Consider the following 12,500-nt stretch of genomic DNA (forward strand, 5'->3'; position numbering starts at 1 on the left):
TAAAATATGACAGTATATAAACCGAAGTCCAAATGTAACCTATTTGATTTAAAAAAATACAAAAAAAAACATTTAAAATTATCATCCCTCTCCCCCCACTCCCCCCCCCCAACCAACCTTCTCCCTCCTTAGCCACAATACCTCTATCCCCCACCCCCCTTCCCCCACTCCCGCGCAGTCCATGGCCACACATACCCTCTTGTTGTTATTTATACCCTTTGATGATAATGACCAAGGGCTTAAGGAGCCACCGTGACATTTAACCTTTTATTCGCCCTGACCTGGGATGACCTTGGGTATTGACACGTCTCGGTTTTTTAATTCTTTGGCGTGGGATTCGAGTGTAATTGACAAATTCAATCACGGACAAGAATTCTCTCTCTCTCTCTCTCTCTCTCTCTCTCTCTCTCTCTCTCTCTCTCTCTCTCTCTCTCTCTCTCTCTCTCTCTCTCTTCCTCTTTTTCTCGTACTTTTTCCTTCTCCTCCCTTTCTTTCTCTTATCTCCCTTTTCGTGTATTTTTCGTTTATCTTCGCATTCTCTCTTTTCTCCCTCACCTTCTGCTTCTCCTCCTTCCCCGTGTCACTTTCCTTGTCATACTTTTTGCCTATTCCCATTACAGTCTTTGTTCTTTTTACCTCTCTCTCCTACTTCTTCTTCGCCACGTCTCTCTCCTCTCCCCCTTTTCATCCTTAATCTCGTTATTCTCCTCCCTTCCTTATTCCAATTCCTGTCTCCTCCTCTCTTTTATCCTTTGTTGCTTCCCTCTCCTCCCTCTTCTTTCTTTCACTCTGCCCCTGTTCCCCTTTCTCTCCTCCCATCCTTAGTTCCTTCCTTTCTCTTCTCATTCCGTCTCTCCTTTGCTGTTCCTCTCTCCTTTTTCATACTTCCTTTGCTGCCTCTCTCTCCTCTTATTCCTTACCTCCTGTCCTTCCCTTCTTCCTCCTCCTCCCTCCCTCTCTCTCTCTCTCTCTCTCTCTCTCTCTCTCTCTCTCTCTCCTCTCTCTCTCTCTCTCTCTCTCTCCCTCCCTCCCTCCCTCCCTCCCTCCCTCCCTCCCTCCCTCCCTCCCTCCCTCCCTCCCTCCCTCCCTCCCTCCCTCCTTCCCTCCCTCCCTCCCTCCTCTCCTTCTCTCCTTCTCTCCCTCTCTCCCTCTTTCTCCCTCCCTCCCTCCCTTTCCTCCTCCCCATTTATTTTCACTCAAAGGGGAGACAGATCCATGTTGAATTCCATGCATGGGGGAAACGAGCGCATGGCAATTTGTTATATTTTGAATAGCATCTGTTATTGCATTATTCCGCGAGATTTATGCGTTGTTAATGGTTGTCCCGGATTAATCAACAGAGCGTTCCTATTAACAAAAGGCCGTGGCTGCAGGAAATTATGTTTGGCAATATGTTTAGCTTGACGTAGGTTGCGCTGGGCTCATATCCCCACACTGTTTCCACGGTAAGCCCAAATAGTGTTATTGTGTTCAGTATAGTCATGTCGGAAAAGCGACGTTTATTTGGATTGAAAGTGGATGGATAGTTGTCACGCTTTTGATATCTGACCTCCTCCTTGTGACCTGACCTGACCTCCCGAAACGACCTCCGTCTCGGGTGTCCAGTCTTGCCAACAGGTGTCAAATCCCCTTGAAGATGCTTGGTAATATGAACCTTGTTGGCCAGTAGTCGCATCTGACACTGATCTGGCCTCACACGGCGCGTGGAGAATCCGAAACATTGCCGTTTATCGAGATTCTAAATTTAGGGCGTGGTTGGGGAATCTAATGGTGGGTTGGGCGCTTTTAGGGAGAAAATGTTTCATTTTGTGAGGGCTCTTCTTGAAGCGCCAGTGAAATAGTGTGGCTTCAGAGAATATATATATATATATATATATATATATATATATATATATATATATATATATATATATATATATGTATATATATATATATATATATATATATATATATATATATATATATATATATATATATATATATATATATACATACATACATACATATATATATATATATATATATATATATATATATATATATATATATATATATATGTGTTGTGTGTGTGTGTGTGTGTGTGTGTGTGTGTGTGTGTGTGTGTGTGTGTGTGTGTGCACATATATATGGGATATATATATAGATACACACAAAAAAAACGTACACACGAACAGGCAGGCAGGCAGGCAGGCAGGCAGGCAGGCAGGCAGGCAGGCAGGTAGACAGACAGACAGACAGACAGACAGACAGACAGACAGACAGACAGACAGACAGACAGACAGACAGACAGACAGACAGACAGACAGACAGACTTCTCACTGCCAGACAAACAGGCCATCTCTATGCCAGACACACACACACACACACACACACACACACACACACACACACACACACACACAGAGAGAGAGAGAGAGAGAGAGAGAGAGAGAGAGAGAGAGAGAGAGAGAGAGAGAGAGAGAGAGAGAGAGAGAGAGAGAGAGAGAGAGGAGAAAAGCATCTTCCAAAATATAATCTCAGCCTTTGTTCAAGTGAATTTGCATTCTGTGCTTTGATTCGCATTTTCGTTGTTTCACACGCGCATGCAAAGGAGGACACTTTATAAAGGAAGAGGATGAGGGAGATAAAAGAAAAGAATAGACGAGAGACGACTTGGACAAGGAAAGGAGAGAAAGGGAGAAGAAAGGAAGGGACGAGAGAGAAAATGGACAAGGAGGAAGAAAGGGAGTAGAAAGGAGGAAACGAGAGAAGAGAAAGGGAGAAGAGAGGAAAACAGAGAGAAAGGGAGAATAAAGGGGAAACGAGAGAGGAAAATGGAAAAGGGAGAGGAGAAGAAAGTAAGAAATAAGAGAGGAGAGTGGACAAAGAGGCGAGAGAGAGGGAGAAGAAGGCGAGGGGAGGCAGAGGACAAGCAAACGAGAGGTGTCCGAGTCCGACACTTCTGGCTTGAGAAACGAAACTTCCCATCATTTATACAAACATTTTTACGTCGAAACGCCGATGCTTTGAGGTTTTAACCTTTATTCTGTGAATATAATAGCTTAATAGATTTTTCCTTTATTACATTTCTCCCTCGTTAAACGTTTGCCTACGCCATACAATCAAAATATTTAAAATCTCATTAATATATTTTTTAAAAGGGTGTTCGATTGCTAATGGCCGGCCCCTTATTAAATGATAATAGCGACATAGAAAGGGACGAACCCACGGCCAGGGAGCGGCGCACTATTATGCCATTGTGTCCAGGCTGAAGGAACCCCCACACTATGGACAAATATGTTTATCCTCGCTTAATGAGTCCGGTGGTAGGCTCCCCACTCTCCTTCACGCTCCACGGCCAAGCTCCTGGGAACTTCTCTCCCAGGGCGCCGAAGGGAAAGGATGAGGGGAGAGGTAGGGCGTCTAAAGGAGAAGGGGGGATCTCACGCCCTTTCCTACGTAGCGAATTAAGGATGGCGGGATGCCTTGTCTCGTAGGCTGGCAGAGGAGCCTTTAAATCGTACGAAGGGAGGGGAGTTTGTCTCGTCTCGGGAAGAATTCATTTTAGATTTCTCAAGCTTTGTGAAGGATGCCATTATACCCTTTCCATCTGTGGCGAGAACTCCCCCTTTTCATCTGTGGGAGAGTGGACGTTCTGCCCCTCCATCAGTGGGAAAGTGGACGTCCCGCCCCTTTCATCTGTGGGAGAGTGGACGTCCCACCCCTCCATCAGTGGGAGAATATACGTCCCGCCCCTCCATCTGTGGCTAAGGGGGGCGTCCCTCCGCTCATTCAAGACGAGAGAAAAGGCCTCGCCAGCATCTCTTCAGCGCCGGGGTTCAGGAAGGATAAGATTCGGTCATCCTCATCACGGAGAGCGCCGCGTATGGTCGGAATGTCCCCGGCCTTAGTGATTGATTACTTTAATTGGCCGATTGTGCCTTCCAGATACGCATAATGAAGGGTAGGCGCCACCAGACGAGAGGCCCTGGGTGAATAACATGGGCTTTAGATATCATAACATGGAATGACAGAGAGGAGATGAGCTATGCGGTAGTCGTGTAGTCTTGTGTTTAAGACGATTCTGATTAGGGGTAGCCAGACTATCATTTATAGGCACATATATGTACGTACGCACACACCATAGTATGTACAAAGCATTAATTTAGAGACACGTTTCCAATATACATCTGTGGTATTTCTTACCAGTTACATTTGTTTCTTTTCTAATCGCAGCCAACGTGAAAAAATATCGTAACTTGCATTGCTGAAATCTGAAAATACAAATTACACATTTAACTTAATATAAAGTGACTTAATTCGAATTTTAGAAACGAAAATGTTCCTTTTCCTTTTTTCTTGGTCCCGTAACCCGAGAAATTAATTAAAAGCATATCATCATTATTTCTCCATCGCCTCCCCGCTTCGTAGAGTTGGTTATTCGACTCACCAAAACTCTACACTCTGGACCCATTACAATTAGTTCCACTGAAGGAAGAACTCAACCCGCAAGATACACAAAGGGAGAGTTTAAAGGGTATTGGGAGGTTAGGGGGAGACTCATCTGTTCGTTCGTCCTAAACATATACTCACCTACTTTCTTTGCTTTTCTTGAATATTTTTTTCCGGTCTGTGCTAGGCTTTCCTTAACAGTTGTTTAATTCTTTGCATCTGGTGGAGTAACCGAGGAAGGTTTTTGTGACTGTATTTCAAGTGTGTTATTTTATTATTTATTATACGCATGTGTTCTGATGTTGACTAATTAATCAATTAGATTTTACGCATGGGTGAGTTTTTTTTATTACTTGCTTGCACAACGTGGCGTGTCAAGTGTGTTCTTTCTATATGTTATTTACTGCGTGGCTTGGTTTGTTGTGGTGTAATGTGTGGCGTGGTATGGCGGGTGATAGTGTGGTATGGTAGGGTGTGGTGTGGCATGGTATGATGGTGTGGCGGGTATGTAATGTGGTTTGACGGGGTGTAGTGCAAAACGATGTGATGTGGTTTGACGGGGTGTAGTGCAGAACGATGTCATGTGGTGTGGCGGGTATGTGATGTGGCGTGGCGTGATGTGATGTGGCTTGGCGTGGCGTGGCGTAGCATAGCGGGTTTAGGGTGGGCATGAGCGCTGGTGTATTTCACTCAGGGGCCAAGCGGGTGTCAAGTAGCTTTCTGCACCACACAACACCCCGTTCCCTTCCCATCACCCCTCCCTCCGGAAAATTACACACAACCCTTAGCAGAACCGAGTGCATTAGAAGAAAAAATTCTACAGGCTTTAGACTCGTATCCCCTCCTGTTTTTTTTTCCTCTCTTCACTACATACATGTTTGTTAATTACTGTTATGACATTTGAAATGCGCCGGTAACAGAAAATCATTAGCGCTATTTAAGTAGTTTCTAATACGATCAGTTTTGTAAAGTGTCTCGTTTCTGAATTCTCAAGACAACGCATGCTCCCTCCTCTTTCCACCCCCCTCCCCGCCCCTCCCCCTCCCACTTCTCCCCTAAACATCTCCTTTTCACCCCCCCCCCCCCTACCTCTTGTGTCCCTCCTGCTGTCTTCTCTGTACAATCAAAACATTCATTTTTCTTTATATAATTTCTTACTTTTTTTCTTATATATTTGGTTTTGTATATGTAATTGAGTTGTCGGTTCATGATTCTGCGTAAGTACACTTGTTGCTGAAGCCTGTAGTTACAAAGGAATTATACCTGTAATACACTAACTGGCACCTCGCAAGGTCAGGGTAGTTTGTCCCTTGTCCTGCGTAGGGGTCAGGGTTACAAACGCTGGAGAGCTTCAATTCCATCACACTACCCCAAAAAATGAGTAAAAAAAAACATCGCAATTATACCCGACCATTCGTAATAAAAATAAAATATCCTTAAAGTATAAACAAAAACTCACTTCCCTATATGTTTTTAAAAAATAACGATATCCATTCCTACCATTGTTCAACCGACAGCGCTCTTTTTAAGACGAGAAAATCCTCAGCAAATTTGAGCAGTTGGCAGCGGTGTGCGGGTCAGGTCAGCGGGGGAGGACGGAGCGGGGAACAAACAGTGGGATTTTGGAACTTGTGCTGTGACGACGGGGGTATAAGCTGCCCCGGGAAACTTTTTTTTTTATTATATATATTTTTAAACTATATTTAGTATGTGCGATATATATTTCGTGTATGTGTTTGTGTGTTATGTTGGTGTATTTTGTGTTTTTGTTTACTTGAAAGTTTCGGATTAAATCTGACTTTTGTTTGGGAAGTTGTGACGTGCTGACAAGCTGCCCAGAAAAAAAAAAACTGCATGTGTATATATAATGAATACTAGACTACACGTGATATATCAGTGGTAATGAATGTGCTATTTTTTAATCAGCCACATCGAAAAGTGACTGACATAGATATTTCTCCCGTGACGATGCTCGACTAGTACCCAACCGTGAAACAAGTGTATTTGCTCCTTGGGATAAATTCCAGAGGAAATGCTGTCCTTCGCTAATAGCCACTTTGGTCTTGAATGAAAAACAGCTGTTGAGCGAAACCACAGCAAGTGGTTTCAAATGCCCGAGCGATTTTGCTTCTTACGAACAGTGAACCTGATCGCGATGTTGTGTTTACAAAAAAAAACTATGATAGGCCTATATGCACACCCATGTACAGTGCACAATGTAGTTATATCACAATGCTTTATTCAAGTGCCCTTTTCTACACATATATTTATCTTGATTTACAAGATTTATGAAAGAAAGCATATGATACCAACATTTTTTTTTGAATATTCATAATATCAACAAATAAATAATTGAAACGCCATAGTACAGCAATAAGGAGAGGCGTTAACAATGCGTTTGTGGAAGAGAATTGTTTGTTTGTGGTAAAAAGAAGCCAACAATAAGACTATATATTTTTTAATACCGGTTATATAGCAGGTGTGGCGTTTCGCTGATACATATTCATTGTTATTTGTTTGTGGAAAATATCAAGGACAAGGAGTTTACTGTTTTTTTACTTATTTATTGTTATTAGTGAATCGGAGGCTGTATGGGAAGGAATTTCTTCACACAATATGTATTTCCAGTCTATTTCATACGATAATTTTTGGATTTTGTTTTTAAGAAAGAGGATGGTAGGCTATATAGGATGCCGGTTCAGGAATTGGTATACTTTACGGTTTTCGCGTGTACGCAAGGTGTAACACGCACTTGAGATAATACGTATTATGTATGCATGCGAGATCGTCTCCCTTATTTGGAATATTTAGTTTACTTAGGGTTTTAGATATAACCAAAGCTGATTCTTACACCAAGTTCTTTTCATCAATACTAATTAGTAATGTTATGAAGTTAGAAAGGGATAGAAATATCATTTTTATGTTTTTGATTTGAAGTTTAAATAAAATAATCTTAATAGAACACCTGTTTGTGTCGGTGTTTTTCCCAGGTGAGCGTCAGGTTAGTCATTGGGATTAGTGGTCAGGTAGGGGAGGGGGAGACGAGGTAGGAGGGGGGGAAGGGTGAAAGGTGTGGTATAGGGGGTAAGGGGGTAGGGGTATCGGGAGGAGATTGGAGGGGGGTAGACACGCGGGATGTCAACTCGATTATTGGTTTAGGTCTGTTTGTCTCCCTGACGAGTTAAGGAATTTGCAAAATACCTGTTTTTGAGAGGAAATTAGCTATGAAGGAATGGACGCGAACGCCAATTCCTGAAATATTATTATTTGACCTCAAGGAGTGTCTTAGCAAGTTTCGATTTTTAGAGTTAAATATCAGTTTGTATTTTGAGAATGTGGACAGAAATATGAAAAAATGCTCTCCCGTCGTCCCATTTGCTGGCAATTATTCTGGCCCTGACTTCGGACTAGCTTAACTTGAGATGCATAGCTGTGCGTTCGGTCCCGTTGTTCTGCCGGCTGCTCGTGTGTGCGTGTGGATGTGGAGATTCCTCTGTGTATGTGAAGGGGGATACCTGTATGTGTGTAAGGATCCGAGACACACACGCAGGAATTCAGACACTACAAGATAAACGAGAGGTATCTTGAGATCCTTGCTATGTAGTTCGGGGTTTATAACAAGGCTGGGGGGGGGGGGGTGAGGGGCGTGTTTGTATATGTATGTGCGTGCGTGCCCGGAGAAGGGTAGGAATGGGTGTTATTATTTTGTGGAGAATTTGATTCATAGAATAGAATGAATAAAATGGCTTCGCGAGCAGACACATTAAAAAGAGACACATCTGCATAACATAGAATAGGTACATAGGCCTACATAAAAAAACACACAAATTCCAGCCCAACGAGACAAAGGAAACGCACCCATCCAAACGAAATAAGCGCACCCTTTCGAATACGAGATCGAGCCGGAGTGCAGCAAGTGTTTTTGAAATGTCCTTGTGATGGCGCGGTGCAGACAGGTCACAGAGGTTCCCAGTGTGTAGGAATGACGTCGGGGGGAGGAGGAGCGGGGATGAGGGGGAGGAGGTCACCGCCGAAGGTCAAAGGGTCGAGGTCACAAACCACCGTCGGTGCTTTGAGAGTAAAATCACCCGCGTTTCAAACCCGACGCCACTCTCTCACAGGATGTAAACGTAAGGGACGCTAAGGAACGGAAAAAAACTTCTAATGAACTAAACTGTGATAGAGCTGTGATATGCGATATTGGCCAGAGGAAGCGATATGCGAGGAGGAGGCCGCATGCTGGCAACTCCCGCCGGTGTCGAGACGCGACCGGAGATGATACAGTGTTGACTCGGACGTCGACGAGGCTGTCACGATGATCTACGAGGAGATCGACGAAGTGAGGTGTGTCCTGGCTGCCCTCAAGCCAGCCACGCCCATCAGCGAACGCCCACGGATGCCCACGCCCCCCACACCCACACAGGAATACGAGTTTCTGTAAGTATATCAGGGATTGGTGTCTGAGTATTTTTTATCATCTCGCAAAGCGTTATGGCAGAAAGTTGGCTGTTCTTATCACTCTTCCTGCCGGGGTGGATTTTCAGTCGTGAAGGTGCCCGGGGTCTTCCTCAACACGTGTTTACGTCTCTCTCCCTCTCTCTCTCTCGCTCTCGCTCTCGCTCTCGCTCTCGCTCTCGCTCTCGCTCTCGCTCTCGCTCTCTCTCTCTCTCTCTCTCTCTCTCTCTCTCTCTCTCTCTCTCTCTCTCTCTCTCTCTCTCTCCCTCTCCCTCTCCCTCTCCCTCTCCCTCTCCCTCTCCCTCTCCCTCTCCCTCTCCCTCTCCCTCTCCCTCCCACCACTCCAAAGACACGGCATTCACCGCAAATCAACACAAGCGTATACAACTGCGCACACGTCTCCACGCACACGCCTCCACGCTCACACGCACGCACACGCCGCCACACACACACACATACATACACGCACACCTCGCCACACACACACACATACATACACGCACACGCCGTCACATACGCACACGTCGCCGCCCCCACACACATACATAAACGCACACGCCGCCACATACGCACACGTCGCCGCCCCCACACACATACACGTCGTCGCCACACGCACACGTCGCTACACACTCACGTCGCTACACACACACACGCGCGCACGTACACGCCGCCACACGCACATACACAGACATTGCCAGAAGTACATACGGACACACCGCCGCACACTTGCACACGCCACCACACACACGTACACGCACACACGCTGCCACAAACACACGCACACGCCACCACAAACACTGTCACAAGCATACACAGCCGCGAAAACAAGCAAAAGGCGGTGTCCTTTGCGACCACTCGAAGGCAGCCTCGAGTCACGCTTAACCACGCAGTGAAAGAGTTTGGCGAAGCGATAAACGAAGCTGCTTGCCTGAGGAAGCGTGCTTTCACAGGCGCCCCCCCGGATGAGTGGGTCACAAGGAGATTTTGTCAACACTTTTATTTCGCAGGTGCTTTGGTGGAGAGAGGAAGGGGGGGGGGGTGATGGCCTTTCTGGAATGCGCGTGTGCGGGAGACCCTCAGTGTGTGTTGGTCTCGCTGTCTCTTTTCTTTCTCATTGCTTTTCTTTCCTTTCTGTCTATTTACTTCTTTCTTTCTCTTTGCTTCCCTTCTTTATCTCTCCTTACTTCTCTTTACTACTTTTCGTTTTCTTTACTTCTCTTTTTTTCTCTTTTGCTTCACTCTCACTTTACTTCTCTTTCTTTCGCTTTCTCTTCCCCGTCCTTTTTCTTCTCCATCTGCTGCTCCTCCTCCTCTTCCTCCTCTTCCACCCCCCTCCTCTTCCACCCACCTCCTCTTCCACCCCCCCCCCTCTCTCTCTCTCTCTCTCTCTCTCTCTCTCTCTCTCTCTCTCTCTCTCTCTCTCTCTCTCTCTCTCTCTCTCTCTCTCTCTCTCTTCATTTCTTATTTTAAAGAGTGATACTGCCACAAGATCTCAATTTTTTTTTTTTTTTTTTTTTTTTACATATCTCACTTTTACTGAAAACGTTTGCAGGAAAAGTGTATGAATGTCACGCTGGACGTTGAAAATATGATACTCTCGCCTTCTGCCTGCGTTGACCGCGGCAAATGCAACGTGTTTTCAAGTGCATGCATCATCCTCGCGACTCTCGGCAACCGGTTCACGTGATGCGTCTCCGGGAAGCAGCTGCTTTGAGATGTAAATCATTTGATTTCATTGGATTTCCGTGTTGATGTTCATGAAGTCGAGTTGGCCACTTTTCTCGTGATCTGTTTTGCTTAGATGTGATTCTGTTTATATGGACATGTTCATTTATTTATTTACTGTTTTCACTCTGGAAATATGAGTTGGTAATAACCCAGAACAAACTCGGTAGAAAATATTGTTATATGTATTTTGTTGAGGAGATAATAAGGCGAATGGCGGATTAAGGACCGATATCCAGCTTTCGAAATTCTTGCTGGTATACATTTTAGCAACATGCACAAGACTATGCAACTGACTGGAATTCGATCCACATTTTTGTCTGTGTTCCTTCCTTCATCCCAAGGGAAAGAAAGTCTCTATTTATGGCATGAAAATGGAAATAAAAGGCCTTTTTTCTGTACATGGGCGGTGTATGTATGGCGTGGGGGGGGGGATGAGATTTTTGTTGAAGTCAAAGCCTCAGATGGGCGTAGATGGGCGGGCCTTATTGTCGTTCGGTCGATTGTATTTTCTGGGCGTGCTTTGGAGAAACGTTTTTGTGGCAGCATGACCCACTTGAAGACCAAAAACGTTTGTTGTGGGGAAGGGAGGGGTTTCGATCGCCTTTGGCCGGGGGAGAACGCGTGTTTGTTTGCGAGCTTGTTTGTTTGTTTATAATTTTTGTATTTATCTACGCCTTTATTTATTTATTTGTGTATTCATTGGTTATGTTTCTCTTTATTTTTTATTCATTATTTATTATATACTTATTTTTTTTTAACTTTATTCGTTTGTTTATTATTATTTTCTTTTTATTTTATTCTGGTATTTCTCTGTTTATTTACTTGATTTGTTAAGTTATGGCTGAATGAAAAGAATTAATTTATTCATCTATTTGCAAGTATTAATTTATGTATTATTCATTCATTCATGTTATTTACAAGTGTGTATTTACCTGTACCAGTGCACTTACCGTGTAGAGATTTCCCACACTTATTGCGTATTAAAAAAAAAAGAATGCGTAGCGTAGGGAGCATCCAGATCGCGTGTGCGTATTTCGTGTACGCCAACCTGCTCAATATCTGTGGTCGGGTACGCGGGTATGGCGTATAGATAGCACCGTTACCATGCGAATGCGATGAAAGAGCCTAGACTTCGGATTAAGATGTCTATAACTGATTTAAAAATAGCCATAATGGATTGGTTTATTAACGCCTGTAATTCAGTTCCAATTTGAAAAAAATCTATAACTTGTGTTACGAACATCATATTATATAAGTAAACATTGATTTACTAACTAAAATCAACGGCGAAATCATGGCTCTGGCATCGCATTTGTATCATCTGCGGTAAAGGTGGTAATCCTGGGTAAGGCACAGCAACGCCGGTGGGGATGGGCGTTACCTGTCTCCCACGCCCGAACAACCGTCGAGTGTGTGTGGGCGGGCTGATGGGCGGGATGGCGGGCGTGCGAGATAAGGAGCGAACCAATTATCTCGCTTTTAGATAACAAAGGAGTGAAAGGGGTAAAAAAGTGGGTAGGGAATACGTTACTTGTATGTGGATTCTTAAGTGTAGGAATTAAGTTGGAAGTGACTGTGGGATAGTGTTTGATAGGCGGGCGGGGGGCGGGGGCCGTGTTTTGATTTTAAAAATGTCATGTGTTGTTCAGTGTTGCTTAGTTTTCACTGTTCAATGTTCTTCAGTTTCCAGTGCTCAGTGTTCTTCAGTTTTGTTAAATAGAGGATATGCTGTGTGTGATGGTGGGGGGGGGGGGAGGTTGAGGGGGGTAGTGGGTTGATTGACGCCTGTCTGTGGGGTTGCTCCCCCGAAAATGCCATCTGCAAACGCGTGTATTTCGCTTGCAGTTCGCGAAAGCAAACGTTATATATATATACATAATATATAT

The 12,500-nt window shown here is 44.4% G+C and overlaps 1 protein-coding gene across 14 annotated transcripts in view; it reads left to right on the plus strand.

The window, feature by feature from the left end:
* LOC119576180 overlaps nt 1–12,500 on the plus strand; it is a 296,990-nt gene that overhangs the window by 112,910 nt on the left and 171,580 nt on the right. Inside the window, exon 1 of one of the 14 annotated variants that reach the window (XM_037923759.1) lies at nt 8,574–8,868. The exons of the other annotated variants lie outside the window; for them this stretch is intronic. Coding sequence (XP_037779687.1) covers nt 8,747–8,868 — 122 coding nt within the window. The 5' untranslated portion in view covers nt 8,574–8,746. Of the gene's footprint in view, nt 1–8,573; nt 8,869–12,500 lie in introns of those variants that run through there. 14 annotated transcript variants of the gene reach the window in all.

This window comes from Penaeus monodon, chromosome 8 (genome assembly GCF_015228065.2).
Source record: "Penaeus monodon isolate SGIC_2016 chromosome 8, NSTDA_Pmon_1, whole genome shotgun sequence".
Taxonomy (NCBI): Eukaryota; Metazoa; Arthropoda; class Malacostraca; order Decapoda; family Penaeidae; genus Penaeus; species Penaeus monodon.